Source organism: Eurypyga helias, unplaced genomic scaffold (genome assembly GCF_000690775.1).
Source record: "Eurypyga helias isolate BGI_N326 unplaced genomic scaffold, ASM69077v1 scaffold14887, whole genome shotgun sequence".
Classification (NCBI taxonomy): Eukaryota; Metazoa; Chordata; class Aves; order Eurypygiformes; family Eurypygidae; genus Eurypyga; species Eurypyga helias.
The window spans coordinates 121629-142214 of record NW_010259984.1 but is presented as its reverse complement, the minus strand read 5'-3'; the positions used below and the strand labels follow the sequence as shown (position 1 = coordinate 142214).

The 20586-nt window shown below is 44.0% G+C and overlaps 1 protein-coding gene across 1 annotated transcript; it reads left to right on the top strand.

Moving 5' to 3' along the window:
• Positions 1-8: 8 nt before the first annotated feature.
• WDR4 (WD repeat domain 4) lies at positions 9-20319 on the top strand. The gene is made up of 11 exons (XM_010154869.1): positions 9-265; positions 549-608; positions 1447-1593; positions 3541-3697; positions 4231-4343; positions 6597-6657; positions 7974-8072; positions 14165-14229; positions 15727-15910; positions 16985-17054; positions 20141-20319. The coding sequence occupies exons 1-11, from the start codon at positions 9-11 to the stop codon at positions 20317-20319; spliced, it is 1392 nt and encodes a 463-aa protein (XP_010153171.1).
• The last annotated feature ends 267 nt before the right edge of the window (positions 20320-20586 follow it).

Sequence of the window (20586 nt, the reverse complement as noted above, 5' to 3'; positions counted from 1 at the left end):
CGCGGCGCATGGTGGGGACTGCCAGCCGGAGGGAGGCGGTGCGAACGTGGAGGAGGCTCTGCCGGCTCCGGCCTTTCGGGAGAAGCCCGCAGAGCGGAGCGTGGGCCTCTGGGGGCTCCTTGGGTGCGATTTCTGTTGCTGAAATACCACCTTTAAGCTTTTTAGTCTTGACGGTTTTCTGGCGCTGTTATGCGCCGCCAGATGCACGTCATGGCCATGTGAGCAACAGGGTAAATGCTGGTGACAGTTATGTGAAGCCTGACAAGTAAAATATCGCGGTCACTTTGCCAACAGATGACAGTTTTTTTTCTTTTTTTGTTTTTTTCTTTTTTTTTTTTGGCATGTGCGTACAGTCCAAGGTTTTAAACTTCTACCCCAGCTGTGGCACTTCGGGAGCCCGTTTCGCAGGAGTGATTCCTCCAGATGGGGCTCAGTAGTGCATATAACCGCAAAATAATAGCGTGTTACGAAGGAGTTGATACTATTCGTAGTTCAGCTCATGGTTGTTCTAATTCCTGTGTTTTCAGTTTGTTGGTTTTTATTTGCAGTGATGACAGTCTCTTCGTGTACGATTGCATCAATGCGGAGAAGACCTTAGGAAATAAAGGGTGAGAAAATCTGTTTAGGCAATCTGCTGTTTTCATAGAGGGTGCATCTCCTCCAGGGGTTATGTGGCAGTGAAGATAATAAGAGTCATGGCATGACTCTTGATCAGGTGATGGCCAGGTGTTTTTTGCTAACCCTGATGGATATATAGGGTTTGGGTGGGATTTTCTGTTGTTTGTTTCTGTTTCATCCCAGAGGGGAGATTTTACAACTTTTTCTTTTTTAGAGAAACATCATATAATCAGTGATTTTGTATGACTCTTCTCTGTGAAGATGTTTATGGAAAAAATGCTTTATCTTTTATTAGACTATCTAATACAGATAGGAAAAAAAAACCCAACAACAACATAGACCAACATATAACTCCTCCTTCAGTTCTATTCTCTAAGTCATGAGATTTCAAAAACCAAAAAAGGCTTAGTTTAAATTCAACCTCTGGGCATTGCTTTACCTATAGCCAATTTTACTGTTTTCCCCTAAATTTGTATCATGATCTGCTGGCACAAACCCTGGCATGGCTGTTTGTTTGTTGTTCAACCTCTGGGCATTGCTTTACCTATAGCCAATTTTACTGTTTTCCCCTAAATTTGTATCATGAAGTTGTTTGTTGTTGGTTTTTTTTTTTTTTAAGCAGGTAATGATACGGTCTTAGACCTTATATCAGTTTCTTTTTCCTTGCATTAATGTTCACGTTGGCTCAACACTCTAAGCACAAATAAAATTTTTAGTGTTGTGCTTCATTCTTCATGCTCCTTCTTGGCAGTGTGAGAGCAACTTTCTCTTTGTATGGATTTCAGTAACTCTCAGGTTGTGAACTGTTGTCCCCCTTCTCTCCTTTAGACAGGGTGGAAAACCGACAGATAAGGGAAGTGATAACATCCTAGCTTTTGCCTTCTCCCCATCAGGAGATTATTTTGCCTTGACAGATGACAGCAAACGTCTGATTCTTTTCCACACAAAGCCCTCCTGGGAGTGTGTTAGCATCAGGTAAGGAACCAAGAAGGATGTTGCATGTCACTTTGTTATGGAGTTATGGCTGATTAATTTAGAGTTATAAAATAGTTGTACTTGGGATGCTGCTGTTAGTTATTGCTAAGCTTCTCTTTTTTTTTTTTCCCCCTCAAATTTAATGTTCTTGGTAATTCAAAAATATTTGACAAGAAGTGATGTGTGGTGTGCCTAAGAGTGGGAGTGCAGATGTTTATACCATTGGCTAGGTAAATGACAATCTCTTTGTATTCCAAAAGGCATTTTTAAGAGCTGAAACTTTACTCGCTCCTCGTGAACACTTAAGTTTGGGTCTGTAAGAGCAGTGTAGAGGAGTTTAGTGAGTGCACTGTCCATTTCTGTTGATTTGGGGGAGAATATGTTTTAGGGAGTTTGGGAACTGTCTTAAAAGTATCTCTTTTGAGATGGTGCCGACTGCTTCCCTTCCATGGTATGATCCTCTTGAGAAAACAGTCAGTAGCTGTCCACCAGAGGTCATCCAGTTACAAGTTTTCTGCTGTTGCTTGTGACAATTGCCTGTCAAAAAAAGAACCACGAAGGACTTCCTGAGAAAGTACCTCAGCGTGTGACATCTCTGCTTCTGATGGTCTCTGACAATTGTGTGGCCCAGGCTGCAAAACAAGGTGGTGTCTCTGTTAGCTTGGTTGTATGTGTAGGGTATATGATGCGCATTTCTTCGGGGGGTTAACCTGAGTTGTAGTGAGTAAGCAATCACTGACAAAACCAGAAATGGCAAATTCTGTTCATTCTATGTTCTGTCTCCTCTGCTGCACTGCCCTCTATGTCTCGCCCTTAATATGCCATTGGACGATTGATGTTTCAGTTTTCTTCTAAAAACTCAACTAGGGCCACGGCTGCGTTTTTTAGGAGCTTCCATACCTCCTATTCAGAAACTGGGAATGCAGGCAAAAGTGTCTCTGCATGAAAAAACAGAATGCTGAAGCTGAGCTATGTAACTTGTGTTGGTGTTTTGTGACAGGCTGTATAAAAGGTTTCACATGGTGCTAGTTTTTGTAGTCAGCTCACTTCAGACAAGGTGAACTTCTGAATCTCTTTGTGTTTAAGATCAAAGGCAGTACAACAAACTTGGAGCAATACTTGTTCTTGTTGGCAAGGTATCTTGAAACTGTGCTGCTTGCACCTGCAGTGTGTGAGTAGGCATTCTTGTCCTATACGATTTTTTATTGTTACAGTGTTCCTTTAAACAGTCACTAAAAAAAGGATTGGTTTCTGTCTTCCTACCTGAATTATGGTGTGTTGTTCTTTTGCCTCCTGATGGTCACTGAGTTTCAGAGTAAGTGAACAGAAATGTCCATTCAGTATGATCCCCACTGTGCACAGTCTTACGTTAACACATGGCATACAGAGGGGTTTGGAAAAGGGGTGTTATGAGAAGAATAGCCATAATAACAGTAGCTGTTAACTTGCGGAAGCGTTCTTTAGACTGAGCGATGAAACATTCTTCAAAACTTGTTTTCTGACAAATGCAGTTCTTAACATTTATCTGAAAAGTTATAAGAAAAGCATTACCTGCTACATTGGCAACTGGAGCTATAGGATACTGGCAGATGAAAAGGGAAGGTCAGAGTTCAACTTCAGGGCTTTGCCTGGACAAGGTACCCTGAGACTGTGTCTCTCTGACTCCGGATGCGAGGAGGAAGAGTTTTTGAGGTTCACAAGGAAGGAATTCTGTTTACACTAAGAACTGGCAACTGGGGAAATGGTTTCAACAGTTTTTTGATATCCTTGCTGCGAATGACTTTTACTAGGAGAACTCCTACCTTGCCTTCTCTTTTCCATGTTTGTTTAAGTTACATTTTTAAGAGAGATTTTGTCCGGTCTCCTGGTCTGTTTAACTGGGACTGAATCCAGACTTGCTGAAGGTGCCATTCAGAGCTGTTCAAATTGTGCCATTTTCTTTTTCAGGTGTGTGACCAGGAGGTGCACTTCCCTGGTTATTACAGCTGCCGAGGATAAGATTCTAGTGGCAGACAAGTCTGGTGATGTCTATTCTTACTCCATAACAGAACCCCAGGCAGAAGGAAAACTTGAGCTGGGTCACTTGTCTCTGCTATTGGATCCTGCTTCCCTTCAGGTCTTTCACTGTTGCTCGTGTCCCAGATTTGGGAGCTCGTTTTTATAAAAACAAAGTATGTGGTCTGGACTTCTCGCTGCTGAATTTGTGTCTGCAGAGTTTGGTGAAGAAACAAGCTTGCCAGAGGGTTATCTCTTCTGGGAGGGTGAGTGTTCAAAAAGTCTTCATGTTACAGTCACAGAAGACTTGGTAATGGAACATATATGGGAATTCACCCAGTCTGTCATGTCAGTGGAACTCCTCAGTGTGAAGTTTCTTTCTTTTTAAGACACAATGGGACTTCTGCTGTACTGTTGGGGCTCATTGGCTTTCACTGGACCCTAGTAGTCAGCGAGAAAGTTACTGTCAAAGATTTATTCTTCCATTATTGGTGGAAAAATGTGGCTTAATGCTTTCACCTGCTCTTCAGAGCCAGGAGAAACAGCTACTTTATTGGTTGCCTTTTTTTCTCACGGTTAGGAAGAATTAAATTAAAACAAGCATTGAACTATGGAGCTCTAAAACTCTCCCTTTACTGACAGGCGCTGAGTCCTGATGACCAGTATATCCTAACTGCAGACAGAGATGAGAAGATCAGAGTCAGCTTGGCAAAGGCTCCTTACAGTATCGTATCCTTCTGTCTGGGACACAGAGAGTAAGTTTGTTGCATGCAGAAGTTACCGTGTACGGCTCTTCACTGTGCCTCAATGGCTGAAATGATTGTCTCCTCAAATCATATTAAACAACAGCTAGGTCTGTGTTTAGAATCGTGGAATGGCTTGGATTGGAAGGGACCTTTAAAAGTCATCTAGTCCAACCCCTCTACAATGAGCAGGGACATCTTCAACTAGATCAAGTTGCTCAGAGCTCTGTCCAACCTGGCCTTGAACACTTCCAGGGATGGGGCATCTACAACTCTCTGGGCAACCCCTTCCCATCCTGTCTCACCCTCCTGAAGTGAAGGTGCTTCTAGTTGCAGTCATCTGTAGGCTGTAAGGCAGCAGAGCAACCTGCTAGGGCTGTACTGATGTGATTCAGACATGCTCTGACTTAATAGAAGGCCAGCAGTCCTTTCAGAATGGGAATAAGGGCTGTCTTCTAGCCAGTTTGGCACGACATCCTTCTTAGCCTACAGGATGGACTGTACTTTCCCTTTTCTTCTCAGCAGTTCTTTCCCATGAAGAAGACTTGAATAGTAAATAGACTTCTAAAAGACTTCTCCCTCCACATTTTGCTGCTCAAAAAGTCTGTCAATTTTGGTATTTTCAAAGTCTCTTGGGTTTGCCTCCCATCTCTACAGGGTTTTGTGGGCTTTTGGAGGTTTTCTGTTGTTGATTGTTAGGGTTTTTTAGTAAGGAAGAGGGTTTTTTTGTGGCCACTGCTGCCTTTTGAAGTTAACAGTGACAAGATAGCAGAAAAGACATGACCCTGCCTAGGGGTCAGAGAACACCTGTAACTCTGCTTGTCTGGCCGCTGAGTTACCTGGGGATAACAACACCCTTCCAGGCATGTTATTCCATAAGATGATGCAACGTGGTGCAGTCAGCTCACTGTATCAGGAACGAGTTAAAGGTAGGTGGTGTTGATGCCGAATTTGCTTTAAGTGGCTTCGGTGTGACCGAGGAACCTGGGGTGCTGGCAACAATCTAAACTTGCCCACCAATGTGTTTTAATGGAGCCATTACGTTCACATTAATTTGGAGAGTCATTCTGATTTTAATAATGTAATTGGGTAGTCTAACCTGTGTAGGATTGGCATAGTATAAAAGCGAGAGACTAGTCTTGTTAAAGATCTAAGTAGTCTTTGATCAGGTTGGTTTCTATGGCATATTTACAGAGCCATGTCCGATGTTTCCACCTACTGTAAACTCAGTTTCACTTTTTTAATGAGCAGAACCTGATGGCCAGAAAGACACTTTCAAACGCGGGATGTTGTGTCTGCACAGAGAGTTTGTAAGTGGCCATAGAGTGGAAAGGCACTTAGTGTAAATTAATTGAAATATATTTAAAAATTCACTGTTTAAATTAGTAATGAATAAGGAAAAGATTGTATAAAGCAGGTACAATTGTTGTCTTGTTTCACGCACCTGGATTTTCTTCTTTCAGCGGGATGCATGGTGACTCTGGCTGGGTCTGTTATGCCTGCATGTGCACCTGCCATTACTGCTTGGGCATAAAGTTTGTATTACAGTGACCAGATCTCTTCCTTCTATTTATTTTTTTCCCTCTTCTTTTTTTAATGGCCTTAAAATGATGCCTGTTTTCAAAAGCAAGACTGTCCTACGCTGGTAATGTTCTGCCTAGGTCACTACATTTCAAGTTGCTGAGCTCTGAGATAATAACAAACTCCAAAAGTTCACGTCCTCATTACTCGGCAAAGACAAGTCATGGTACACGTAGCAGTATTACGTACTTCCGAAAAGCAAGGTTTCTAGCTGAATGTAGGGCACTGATGGTAAATTTGGTAAACATTGCTTTTGAGTGATCCCCAGCTGTGATGGGAGACGCGGTGCTCTGAAAGCTGGGTCAGCGTTGTTGTGTTTTAAAACACACCCGTTGATTTATATTTTTAATGTGCATCACGAGTTGAGAAGGGGGAACGTGGTATCCGAATAAATCTGCCTCCATTGCCTTTTTTGGGTCTAACTGTCAGTGTTCTCAGTCGGGAGGAAGTCAGAGTGCAGGTGGGGAAATATTTTTTTTCTTTTAAGAAGAAACTCAGTAGTTTGTGTAGTATATATGCTAAGTACGGTAGGCCTATTTTTTCTTCCTCCTAATTGGCTTGATGTGGGGAATCTGTTTGTTTATTATAAGGTTCTCTTTAAAACTAGTGTTTTCTCTTACTGTGTGTGTTTAAAGACCGGAGTGTCATGCAGGAGAGTTCAACTTTTCATTACTTTCCCTTTAGGTTTGTAAGCAAAATATTTGTAATACCCAACTATCCTGATCTGCTGTTGTCAGCTTCTGGGGTATGTATTGCAATTTCTTCGTAAAAGTGTTTTTCTTGAAAATTTAGGCTTTAAAACCATTGTTTGCACTAAGTTGGAATAATCTCTCACAGTTTCCAGCATGCCCTCTGTCCCTCCTTCCCCCCCTCTTTCTCAGCTTTCTATTCAGTGTTCAGCCATTCCATTGCTAGCTCGTTTAAGAGCTATTTACTGTGTTTATAGCAAGGCTAGCTTCTTATTAAGATCTTTGGGATGGAGAAATCACAAAGTCCTCAGTATTTCTTCATCATTAACTCTTGCTTTGCAGCACAGACAAACTTAAACCATTGGACTATTAAACAACTTTGAAGCAAATGGGTATTATGCCAGCCTACCATGATAATGAGTGTCTGGAGAATGACTCATCTTAGAATCATAGATTTTTATTATTTTTAGAGCTTTTAAGATGAGAAAACTGTTCCTTATACACCCTTCCACTTGATTTCCCCTGTGAGACTTGTTCTGAATTATGTCCTTGTCTGTGTATCCTCGTGTTACGTCCAGCGCATGTTGTGTGGGCATAGCAGTGCAGTGCTGCACGATGCTTGGATGAGGACTGAAGTGAGTGTTCCCTCCTTTCCCTCCCCCCAGGCCTTTTCTTAAATTGATGACATCCTGCTGCTGTGCCAGACCTGTACAGAGTGAATGGATGGAATTGGTCTAAAAGAACGGAAACTATATTCTTTGTTTCCCAGACTACCAGAACCGCATAGGAAACAAATAATGTGTCTGGGAAGATAGGAAGATCATGATAATTCTTAGCATTTGCTTTCAGCTGCTGCACTTGCTTCCCTAAGGCTCTTGTCTCTTGTTCCTCTAAATCTTTAAGCAACTCTAGTGTTAATGCTGCGTATGTCTGTACTTCATTCTTAGCAAATGCTCTTTGATGACTCTGTTTTTCCAGAGCCGTGTTTTAGCTTCTCTCCAGGAGGTTACTAAATCAAATGAGAATTTGGGCTATAAGGAGAGTAGGGGCAGGAAAGGGCAACCTGTAGGAATCGCCATTAAAATGCTGAGCACTTGTATTGCTGGGCTATTTGACTGGGCTTGAAATGCACTCCTCCAGCTACCCAGTTTCCACTTCAAAAGGAGAATTAAAGTTAGCATGATTGAGTAATTTAGAATCAAGGGGGAAAATTATGTTAATTAAAATGCTTTATCTGCAATTTGAGATGTTAACTAAGTGACTATTTAGCAGCTTCTGTGGGAAGCCCTTCAGGGAAATAGGATTTAGCTGAGTGGCCTCTCTGCCTGAGGTACTGTTAGTAATTGACTTCTGTCCGCTTCCATCTGTCCAGGACTCAACTCTGAGACTTTGGGAGTACAAAAGCGGGGAAGAAGTGTGCTGCTGTCATCTGAGCAACATCAGTGGGTCTGAGGCAACCAAAACTGACCAGGTATGCCCATGTGTCTTAGTGCTTTTCCTACCCTTAACAATCCTTGTGACTCCCAGATGTGTTTGTTGTATTTTGTTCGGAGGGCTTCCTTTTCCTCCGTGGGTTTGGAAGTTGTGGGAGACCTGGAGACTGTTAGAAAAGCCTGGGAGTTCAGAAAAGCAAAGAAGTCCCTGAGTCCCATTTCTGTGTCTTGTGTGCAGCTTTAAGAAGTGGCAAGCAGTGGTCAAAAGAAAGTGTAATTCTTCCCAAATACAAGTTCTGCACACTGGACAAAGCCTTTCCTTGCTCATTTTTCCAAAACTGTAAATGCCTTAGTCTCTTAGCCAGAAAATATCCTGTAACACTGGAAAGATCTAAAAATGCGCTTGTTTTTTTAAAAATACTTAAATTGCAACTTGAAATTCTGTCTGAGCAAAAAGCAGCTTTGTAATGTTTGTAACCAGTCGCCTGCAATAGTACTGCCCTGCGGAGTCAAAGCTCTGGGCTTTTCCCTTTGGGTTGCTCTGGAGCTGCCTGGTGCCCCAAATTAAAATGTACCAGTGCAGTATGAAAACTGACTACCCCAGGAGCTTTCCTTCTCCTGCAGCCTGCGCGTGAGTGGTGCGATACGTACGTGACTGGGGTGGTGCTGTGATTTGGGGCGCTAATCCGATGCGAGCAGTGGTTCTGGTGGTGCTTGATCTCTGGGTTGGTTCTCTCTTGTCACGTGAATTGGCATACGACCCTCTTAGCAATGAAATGGCACTTGCTCTCGTCCCTGCTGAGGAGATCCTGTTATGCCAGCTGCTGATCTGTTGGATCACTTAAGAGTAGTTTATCTTACCACCCATCTTTGTTCTTTGTGTTGGAGTGATAACGTGCAACTTTGTGTCTGTGCATAAGCCTGCCAGGGTAGCTGCTTGCATCACGGTATTCAGAGCTTAGATTCTGGAAATCCTGGGTTTGGCCTAGAGTTCCTGGTAGCAGGAATTCAGGGTATGGACAATTGAACCTGCTCCTGAGCTTGAGAATAAAGCACACCTGAGCCAGAGACCTCTCATACACGTTCACAAGGTCTCTGGTTTGTTTCAGGTTGCGTCTAGTGCTTGAAATCTTTGAAGCAGCTACTGCTGTTTTTTCACAAGTGAAAAACGAGGGTACCACAGTAGGTGACAAGCCCATCTGGCTGGTATCTACTTAGAGTCTGGGTGAGAGGGATTTGAGTGAGGAAGGGAGAGGCAAACCTACAAAATTACTTTGCTGCACGTAGCCTTCTGGAAATCAGTTGAGTTTCAAAGCCGAAGTGTTTCATCTTTGTGTTCAGAAGTAGCTAATGAGAGTGCTTTGTTGACACAACGTGGTGTGATAGCCATCGAATCCATGTCTTGCAAGGCGTTTCTTTTGGAGGGAAGAATGGTTTTATTTTAAAATACTTTGCCTTTTAGCTTTATTGGATCATTGAGGACTACTAACCTGTTAGCTGTGAGGTGGGGAATCCTATCATTAACTTTTAAAATTCTTCTTGTTGCTTGATCTGGCTTAGTATTTAGTAATACAGCTTGCATGTAAATTAGTGGAGCTTGATCTCCCACTGAATCTTAACTCTGCTGCTCACAAACATATTAAAAAATAATATTAAGCTATATAATAAAACTTGAACATCTTATTGGATAATCTAACAAATGTTAGAGGAGAAAACTTGTTTGCTGCAAGCAGGAACTGAGTTAAAAAATAAACTCTAACTCCCTTAGAGTGTTTTTGAATGCTTTTGGATGTAGTTTAGTAATACTTTGCTTGTCTTCTAACACACCTGATATTCCCTTCCGTAGGATACTCTTCACAATGATGGAGTCTCTCCATAGAAATTTGGGGTGCCCTTTGGCTGTTTGAGGAGTATCTGTTTAGCTTCTTTACCTCAGTATGACTAAGCAGTGACAGAAAGGGAAACGCCACAAACTGTGGGTTAATAAATATAACACAGCGGTTAATAAACTGTATTCCTGTAGTGTTTTGCAGTTCTACCCACTGGCGTTTGTGTCTCCTGATGGTGGCCCAGAAGCCTTAGGCTGGCCTGTTCCTTGAATCTCTGAAACTCTGCTTCCTGCACACTGCTAGAGGAGTTTTAAAATCTGTCTTCGATGACACCATGTCCTGCTTTATCCCCAGCTGGCAACTAAGCACCACCCAGCCAGTTGCTCCTTCCCCCTGCTCTGCAGGGTGGGATGGGGGAGAGAATCATGGAAAGAATACCTTGTGGGATGAGAGAAGAACGGCTTAATAGGATAGCAAAGGGAGAGGAAATAGTAGTAATAATAATTATTGTAATGATAAGGGAATATACAAAAACAAATGATGCACAATGCAACAATTGCTCACCACCCAGAGATCAATAGCCCATCTCTGAGCAGCGATCCCCAGCCAACTCCCCCTGCTTATATACTGAGCATGATGTTTTGTGGCATGAAATGTCCCTTTGGGCAGTTTGGTTCAGCTCTCCCACCTGCGTCTCCTCCCAGCTTCTTGTAGAGAAGCAGCTGGGAACAGAAGTGCAGTATCAGAAACTGAAATAGTCCTTGGTCTAATCTTCTGTGAAGAATATTAACTCTGTCCTCACTAAAACCAGCACAAAGCATTATCTGGCAACAACTAAAACATCCCTGCGTTATCAACGTTCTTCTCAGCACAAACCCAAAACACAGCCCCGTATTTGCTACTGTGAAGACAATTAGCTCCATCCCAGCCAAAACCAGCACACATTAAATTTGCACAGTGCTTGAGGGGTGCAGAAGACTCGTTTGACTTCCAGAGTTTATATGTACTTGGAAAAGTGATCAGGCAGTGTCCCGGCGATGACAGACGGATAAATGACAGATGTAACCTTAATGCTGTGCGTTGCCACCTTTGTGCTGTACTGCTACAGAGCTGTCAATATGTGCTTCTGTCAGAAGAGCTCTACAGTGTTTAGAGCCTGTACGGTGACTGTTAATTACTGCATTATATGAAATATCTAATAGTCTGCAGGCTGCCTTCCAGGCAAGATTATCCAAATAGAAACAATCTCTCAGAAGAATTGCTGTATCCACTGCCAACAGGACCAAAAGTGAAAGGAGGCTTGTGTATTGCTGGCACTGTAGTGCTAGAAATGCCAGAGGTTATGCCTGGTGGTAGTGTTCAGTCATCATGTGCATCCAGGTGTATCAAAGATCATCTTCAGAACCTACTGTGACATCCATAGTCTGAATTCAAGGGAACAGTCTCGAGTCAGCACTTTGTAGGTTGTGACTAGCACGCTGTCTGCAGATGACTGCGGCAACCCAAGATCAGGTGGGGGTGTCAGTGTTTCTTTTCTCTCATGTTGCATTCCGTTTTTACCATCGATAACGGCTGAATGCACTGGAGCTTGAGACACAACTTGAAGCACAGCAATAATGGAATCATCAGTAATGGTAGGTCATGTGAACACATAAGTGTGGGCTTATTTTGCTTGGCAAAATGACTTTTTGGGAACGTAAGACTGGTTTTGAGCAATGTAGCATTATTTTCAGCTGATGGGTTGCAGATCCCCAGTTTGTTTTCCCACTAGAATGGGAGTTAATTCTCTAATTCTGTAGTGCTATGTAAATATTTTTCCTGCTTTGGGGCTTTCACCTCATCTGATCCTCTTGACAGCAGAAGCTTGTTTAAAGTCCAGAACATGAATTGCACAACTCTACCCCAGGGCTCCAGTACGTTAATTTTTCATAGGGCCACCTCTTCTTGCAGATGACATCAAAAAGTTAAGGTGTTGGCAGGCTGATAACAGTGTCATATAAATGCTCAATAAGTTAGAGAGTATCAAGTGAACATCTGTTTATCACGGACTGCTCTTGTAGCTCTTCTTTCAGTTAACTTATTTCATAGTCTTGTCCTTGAACAAGATACTACCCTGGGGCTTGCCTTCACTTTGCTGATTGTTGACTTACCCACAGGCGGAAAGGAAAGAGCTTGCAAAGATGTGTCATCTCTGTCCAGCTGTGAATAACACTTGGCTCAAATAAAGAAAAGCCTTCCCCCGCCCCCCAGCCCCCAGCCAGTGAGGGTGGGGGAGAACTGCTGCACACTTCAAATTCACAGAAGCCTTTGTCTCTCTGACAAAGCGCACTCAGCTGTGTAGGTGGGCACTTCCCATTGTAGGTGGGCACTTCCCATCACTGCACTTGCTCTGCATGGTTGTCATGAGACAGGCGGAGAGGCAGACCTATTTTTTAGACATAAATATCACAGGTTTGTTTTTTTTTTTTAATATGTATAATATCTTGGCTTGTTCCCTTAAATGTCTGAAGAACCCACTGGTGGTTTACAATAGGAGCTGTCAGTTCTACTCTAAAGCTGCGTAGTAAATGGCTCCATACTGCAATAACTATGTTTAGATGTGTCAGCTGCGGAGAACCTCTCTGATTCAGCCCACTCATCTTACCCAGTATGTGGATCTGTAAGCATTTCTTAACATCTGTGTTAAACAGTGGTCCTGGGTCCCAGTGCTAAATGTGGACTAACAGCTCAGTATTTCTGCAGAGCAGCGAGAGCTTAGTCCCATCTGTTCCCAAGAGCTTTGAAACATATCCATCCTTTGGATAATTTTTTTTTATGAATTGCTCCTTTTCCACCCAAGTAGCCAATTGCTGACTAAAAAGTGTGTTCATGCCATTGTTCTTCCTTCCCCACATGATTTTTTTTTTTTTTTTTTTGTTCTCATATGCTGGAGATTGACTGTGTAACTCTGGCTTTCAGCTATGTTTATGCCATTTACTAACTTTTCCCGCAGTTGATTTATCTTTCAGTAGTTGCTTCATGTACTGTTGACAAAACAGTTAGCTTCTTGTATTAAACTTGCTGACTTGCATGTTTGGAAGCTGTACAGCTTGTTTTGCTTTCCTACACGAGTTGCAAAATTCTGAAACCAGCACCCTGACGATGCCTATCCATCAGCTGATAGCTCAAAGGGTAAAATCCTGCGGTTACTCCTAAATTCAGCTTAAGCTGGTGAACCAGCAGGTCTGGTTAGTGACCAGTGTCATGTTAGGGCAAGAGGTGAAGGCTGGAAAGGTGGCAAAAGGAAAGAGGTCTTGATGCATCTGAACTCTGCCAGCAGAGTGTCAAAGAAAATGTATTTTCCCTGCCCTAAAGGGAATAACTCACTACTTCGCTAGTATGAAGGATTTATTAACCAGAAGTGCTGGCCTTATCGCTGCTTATAAAATATACTTGAGAACCAGCCTTTTGCCTCTGCAGTTTCGTCTTTCACGTTATATAACAGATACTTTTGAAAAAGCACCCTGGGGCATCTTCTTGCAGTTTTTCCGTTCCTCCCAAGTTCTTGCTTCCCACTCAGAGAGCCTCAGATCAGTTGTTATGTTATTTCAAGTAGTATGGTTTGTGAAGCAAAGGCATTTCTCTGATTCTCTCCCACATAAAAACTATGTAGCTTCTAAATTAGGGGTGTGGTGTGGGATTTTGTTGTTGTTGGGTATGGAATTTTTTGGGGGTGACTGGTGTAGTTTTTAGTTAAGGTGTTAGTTTTTTTCTAATGAGGAAAACAGCCTCAGGCAGTCTTGCCTTGTTCTGCAGAACACTTTTTCTGTTAAGCAGTATGGCTTCACCCAGGCAGAGGATGAAAACAGAGACAGTGAAGCAAGGACATTAGCTATGCATCACTCTCTTCCTTTTCCAACGAACACAGCAGCAGCTAATGGCTGGTGTTTATAATCTCTAAGCAGCTCCTGTGATATCCTGGCTGTGCAGGCTGCAATTGTTGATGTTTTTGCCATTGGCATTGCCGGAGAGAGTGTTTGAAGGTGGTGTACTTTCCTTCACCTGTTAGTTTGTCTGTTAAGAGCAGTTCACTCAAACCTTCACATTTGATCTCTGTTTGGATGACTGTGAAGGGAGAAGTGTGAAAAACATCATAAAACAGCAAACACATGACTGCAGTTTAAATGTAATTATGTTGCTTAACTTGATGTAAATTAAGACATCTGCTAAATTTTAAAGGCTAAGGCATGAAATGGAATGTGAATTTTCTGCCCATAAATAGTCTTAACTTATGAGGTTGTTTCTTTTTCTTTTCCTAATAGAAATACACTGTGTCAAGAATAAGCTACTGCTGTCAGGGTGGTTTTGTTGCAGTTCTCTGTGACTGGTAAGAATAAATAATGGCTAAAATCATCACCGCTCCTGCCAAGGCAAGAGCAGCTTTCCCTTGCTGGCTGTCCTAACTTTCCCCTGGCCTCTCAGTAGTGTGGATCTCCAAGTGTCCCAGGCTTGCAGGGAGCCCGAGTCCGTATGGTACCTGGTTTGAGTGCAGAGGTGAGTGTGAGGGTTACCCGGCATAGTTAAGTTTTTTGCAGAATTTGTGATGCCTTTCCCTCACGGGAAGAAGCATGAGGATAGGATGTGAGAGCTCTGCTTGATGCTCAGGATCTCTCCCTAAGTTTGCTGCACCTGACCTGTGTGTTTTGGGTCACGTTTTGCTCCGGGTGCTGTGGTGACAGAGCGGCCAAACTTCTGTTACTCAGTTCTGCTCTTCTTAATGGGTTCCACTGTTCTGTTTAAAAGTGCAGCATTTCTTCAGTTTAAAACTGTGAGGAGGCTATGCTGAGTTTTGGGTTCAAATGCAGGTGTTTGCGTAAGGAGAGAGTGCTTGGGAGCTGAAGGACCCCAGCACTGAGGAACCTTAGAAATCCGACTAGCAGGCGAATGTCTTGTGGGGATGGACAAGCCCCCTTCCCCTCTCTTCCCAAGCCTGCCAAGGAACCTGTTCTTCCTGACCAAAGCTTGCCAACAGGAAAGGGAGAGACTTCCAGAGCTGCCTGTACAGTGAAATCTGCAGTCTGTCCCCTCGGTGGGCTTGCTCTTTGCCAGAGCAAGGAGCCTTAGCTGCTTCCTGTCACACCTTCTGCATGGGCACCCAAACTGGCCCTGGAAGGGGAAGCCGTCTTAGCCAGGGGCTGTGCCTGTGTCACTTAGCCCAGGGGCCGGGCCGTGCTCTGTGTCAGGCTTTTATTTCCAGCTCCACAGCCCAACGTTTCTGAGCAGTGCTGCCGTGCAGACCTGGTGGGCCACTTGGGAGGGAGCTGAGGTGTCCTGCCTGGCAGGCTGGGGACCTGTCCCAGGGAGGTTAGGAAGCTCTGCATATAGAGGCTGGGGCTGTTGGAGGAGAGAGTGCTGAGGGGAGAGGTCCTGTTCTTCAGCCCTGTCAAGGTTTCCTGTTGCTCTCATTCCCTCCTCCCTTCCCCCATAAGTAACTCCTTTCCTGTTCTGTTTTGACTGGTGCTCAGCTGTGTATTCCTTCAAGTGAAGCCCTGTAGGCCGGTGCGCTGTGATGCAACACTCTTACATAAAATCCTTAGTAACCCATATGAAATTCCCTTTACTACATTTCCTTTTAAAGAAAAGGCAGTTTTGACTGCTTTTTCTTTCATTTAACACTTGAAAAGCCATTTGACGTGTTAGGTGTTTACAGCTTCTGCCTTGGATCATGTAAACAAACTGCACTTGAAGTGCTAGGATATCTTTTGCAATTCCTAATGACTTTGCTTTGGCTCCGGAATTAGAGTGGGTGGGTGTAGTTTGCTGTACAAGTGATGGCTGTAGGTGGATTTGCTAATAACGGTAATTAAGTTTTTCCTCTCAAAAGTCTTCCCACAGTCTACATCTTTCAGCTTGATGCTGTTGCCCAGCAGCTAGATTACAGACAGCAAATCTCTTTGAAACATAAAGGTTGGGACATTGCGCTTGACGAAACGGGAGATCTGTGGATTTTGCAGGAAGACAGTGAAGCTCCTCTTCAGTTGTACAGACCATGTGATGGACAGTGGAAGGTAGATACTTGTGTTATGCTGACATCCCAAATGTTTTGTGTTGTCTTGAGGCCATAACAAAAGTGGAGTAAACCTCATTGCAGCCTTCCAGTACCTGGGGGGGCCTACAGGAAAGCAGGGGGGGACACTTCTTACAAGGGCCTGTAGTGACAGGACAAGGGGTAACGGGTTTAAATTGAAATTGGGGAGGTTTAGAGTGGGTATCAGGAAGAAGTTCTTCCCGGAGAGGGTAGTGAGGCACTGGAACAGGTTGCCCAGAGAAGCTGTGGATGCCCCATCCCTGGAAGTGTTCAAGGCCAGGCTGGATGAGGCTTTGAGCCACCTGGTCTAGTGGAAGGTGTCCCCGCCCATGGCAGGGGGGGTGGAACTAGATGGTCTTTAAGGGCCCTTCCAACCCAAATCGTTCTGTGTTCCATGAAAGCTAAATGGCACACTTCTCTGTCTTGAGACTGAATTGCCTGTACTTTCTGTGTGCTACACTTGATTATTTGGAGAAAAAAAAAAACAAAACAAAACAACAAAATCCCTTTGTGGTTTGCTCAGGAATGCTTTCCACACAGCCTTCCCTGTGCCTGCCACTGAGGGATCCTTCAGGGAACAAGGCATTCTGGGAGCATTAAGGAGAGTTTTTTCCACTGAGAACAGGGAGTCAAATTTGAGGGATATGCTATTGAGTTCTCTGTAATAACCTATTAAACAATGGGAAACTCGCTTACTATCCTTGTAAGTCGCCAGCTAATTAGGTTATGGTTATGAAGTGGTTTTAAATGAAACTTCTAGCTATGTTCTTTGACCCTTATGTGTTCTTTGTGATATTCCTTTTCCTCACAGATTAGAAACTGGGAATCCATTTTCTTTTCCTTCATCTGCAAAGCTTCCCCAGCAGGACATGTGATCTCAGGCCAGGTTTCTATAGCATTCCTGGAAAGAAAGGAGCCTAAAAGAGATCATGGAGGACTTCCACTTGCTCTCCTTTCACTGTACTTGCCTGAGAGCCGTTGCGTTTTTCAGTGTGCTGTGAAACATGAGATTGCATGGTATTTTGGGAATAATAAACGTTCCTTCTTTTCCCAGGCTGTAACTGATGATAAAGGATTACAGAAGATGTCAAAATATCTTCAAGACAACTGGACAGTGTTTGAAGGTGAGAAATTTGGACCCAAGGCCCAGGAAATGCAATTTTTACAGCTGAAGCATAAGATTTAGGCATTTTGATCAGTTCAGCTGGCTATTGAAGTTGCTTAATTTTTCAGTTTTCTCAGTTTCAGCACTTCATCTCTATGGAAGTTACTGTAAATCATGAACTGTGCTCAGGTTACTGTTACCACAAGATGATGCAGGTATTTAGGTCTGAACTGTAGTATTACAACTGTTTTACATAGGCACCTTATCGCAGGGATGTGTCTAAACACCCTGTGACCAAGCTGCTGGAGTCTGTCTTACCGCTGTCATATCAAATATGTTGTTTGTCATCTTGTCTCTTACCTGGGTGTGACACTTGTCAGAAGTACAGTGGAGATAGTACGAATGGAACAGCCGTGGGAGGAGCAGCTTCGCTGTAAAGATGGACTGTTTGGGTCCACCTTGGCAAGGCAGATTATGTGGAGCTTGCTGTGGCTGGAGCGTGTGACCCTGGATGGTATCAGCAAGGGTGAAATTGATTGGTATCAGGGTTGGTTCATTTTCATTATCAGGATTAGGTTCAACAAGGCCAGGTGCTGGGTCCTGCACCTGAGTCACAACAACCCTCTGCAACACTACAGGCCTGGGGAGGAGTGGCTAGAAAGCTGCCTGGCAGAAACACACCTGGTGTCAACAGCGACTGAACATGAGCCAGCAGTGTGCCCAGGTGGGCAGGAAGGCCAATGGCATCAGGAACAGTGTGGCCAGCAGGACTAGGGAAGTGATGGTCCCCCTGTACTCGGCACTGGTGAGGCTGCACCTCAAGTTCTGTGTTCAGTGTTGGGCCCCTCACTGCAAGAAGGACAGAGATGCTGGAGTGTGTCCAGCGAAGGGCAAACGAGCTGGGGAAGGGGCTGGAGCACAAGTGCTGTGAGGAGCAGCTGAGGGAACTGGGGGTGTTTAGCATGGAGAAGAGGAGGCTCAGGGAAGACCTTATCGCTCTCTACAACTGCCCGAAAGGAGGTTGTAGCCAGGTGGGTGTCCATCTCTTGTCCCAGGTAACTATCAATAGGATAAGAGGAAATGGCCTCAAGTTGCACCAGGGGAGGTTGAGATTGGATATTAGGAAAAATTTCTTCACCAAAACAGTTGTCAGGCATTGGAACAGGCTGCCTGGGGGAGGGATTCAATCACCCTCCCGTGGATGTATTTAAAAGATGCGCAGATGAAGTGCTGAGGGCTGTGGTTTAGTGGTGGATGTGACAGTGTTAGCGGTTGGACTTGATGATCTTAAAGGTCTTTTCCAGCCTAAAGCATTCTGTGATTCTATGAATTTGTTCATGACTTCTGCCCCACACAGAAAAATAACACATGATTCACTAGTTCAGAAGCACCCTATGTTTCCAGGATTTTTGGTATTTAAAAAACACCCAACTTTACTCGGAAGCTGAAATTGTGGCGGTGGTGGCTGCAGGGCAAAGAAGGGCTGTAGCACGTGCTAGTGGATGTCTCATTATCTATTGAGAGTTGATTAATTGAAATTTCTTTCCCGTACCTTGCCTGGAGACTCGGAACCTTCCTTAAAAGAGGTGTTACAGTCCCCACCGGTCTTTTGGTCTGTTCTTGGTGGCCATACGTGAAGATGGAAAAGTTGCAGAAATGTGCAGTCCGCTGTAAAGTCTCCTTCATGTCTGCTTTCGGATGGTTTAGGGTGTAGCTGTCGCTACGTTGGTCATCACGTTGTCATGAAGTTGGTACAGTCTTAGAAATCTAAGAGGAAGTCAGGTACGTGTTTGGGAGAAAAGTGTTTGCGTGTAGAAGCTGCAGACTTGATAGTTACAGCCAGGTAGATAATTAGAAGTGTGAGGTCTGAGTGAAAATGAGCAACAGGGAAGTAAAAAGAGCAGGCAGGGGAAGAGGTTCTGAGCATAATTAGCCAGTGTAGCAAATTACTGTGATACACGGTAGCCGGCTGTATCTGCAGCTGGGAAAGGAGGACTGCTCAGATGATAGGGTCTATTATTGTTAATTAGTAAGGGTAGGCTCACTTGATGAGCACTTATTCCAGTGCATAATTAGTGCTTGAAAAGATAGTTACTTCTTTTTTTGAAAGGTGCTCATTATATTGTTTAAACCCAGTCTTAATGCCTGCATATTGTCCTTTTACAAACCCGTTTCACCTGATGGCTGATTCCGTAGGATTTCAGATGCGTAGAGCAGCCTTGCAGTACGCATTGCATGTTTGATGTTCTGTTCTAACTGATCCCAGAAGAAGGTGGAGCAAGATTTAGTGCAGACTGGTGAAGTAGAGAGTAGCATGGGTGTTCAAACAGGCAGCACACAACTTCTCCCAAGGCCAAAGGCCAATGGATCAGTTACTGTGGGAGCGCAAGACCCTTGAAAAGAACAGCATGCGCTTCACTGAGTAACAGCAAGGGAAAACTGCTTTGTTTGTCTTCCAAGGAACAAGGGGAATGCCGTACGTACGATACTGTGGAGTAGCACACCAGCTTCAGGGGCAAACCCTAGCAAATACTGGATTTTCTTGTGTTTGCCCTTTAAGGAGAATTTTTGGAGGTGGGAAAAGGTGGGAAAGCAAAGTAGAGGTTACTGGCTTTGTCAGGTACCACACCACCTTTAAAAATGTGGACCTAGCTAGCTCCTAGTCTCGTTCTGTATTCCAAGGGGAGACAAGTCGGCTAAGCACAGCTGGGGAGCCTGCGTCCTTCGCAGTGCTTTGCTCTTGGGGAACAGCTCCAGTGGGATGTCTAACAGTAAGTTGCAACAGCAGTCGCTTTTGGAAACAGAAGCCTCGAAGTCTGCAAGCGCCCAGCAAGTAAGGAGAGCTGCCTGCTCTCTTTGCTTCAGCGTCAGGTGCTTGCCTCTCTACGGGCTTCTTAGCCTACCGGCGGAGGCTACGCTTGGCCGTGCGCGTGCGGGACAGGTGCTTGCCAACACAAGGACGGCTCATGCAGTGTCAGTGCTCATATTTAATAAAGTGGATTTCAACTCATTTACTGTGATCCTGTCTAGAATCAGAGTACAGGAAGTAACTGATGAGACGGCGAAGGGAATTGACGCTCGCCTTCCTGCTTTGCCCAACTGCAGGTTTTGTTGGCGCGGAGAGCCACTACAGCAATCTCTACAAGGTTTCGTTTGAGAACATGGACGCCTACCTACAGAAGAAGGAGGAAAGGGTGAAGCAGCAGAAAAAGAAAAGGCAGGGTCTGCAACGTGGTTCGAATGGCCAGACAAAAAAGATGAAGACCGGAGAGTCGTCGCTATGACACAGTTTGTAACTTTTGCCTTGCTGAAGGGGACTGATCTGACTGAGGGCTGTTTTTACATGTCAGATGAATTATGGAGAAAGACTGGTTTCAACTTTTATTCAGATTCATGTTTTCAGGTAGCCTGATATGAAAATATCCAGCTTGCTGCAGATAATGCATTTCTCATATGCCTAAGCTTCTAGCAGCGTACAGGTGTTAGTGGTTCAGTCCTAGGAAGCTCTAATGCACGATATATGAATATTGGAGATGCTATTTTCCTCAGAA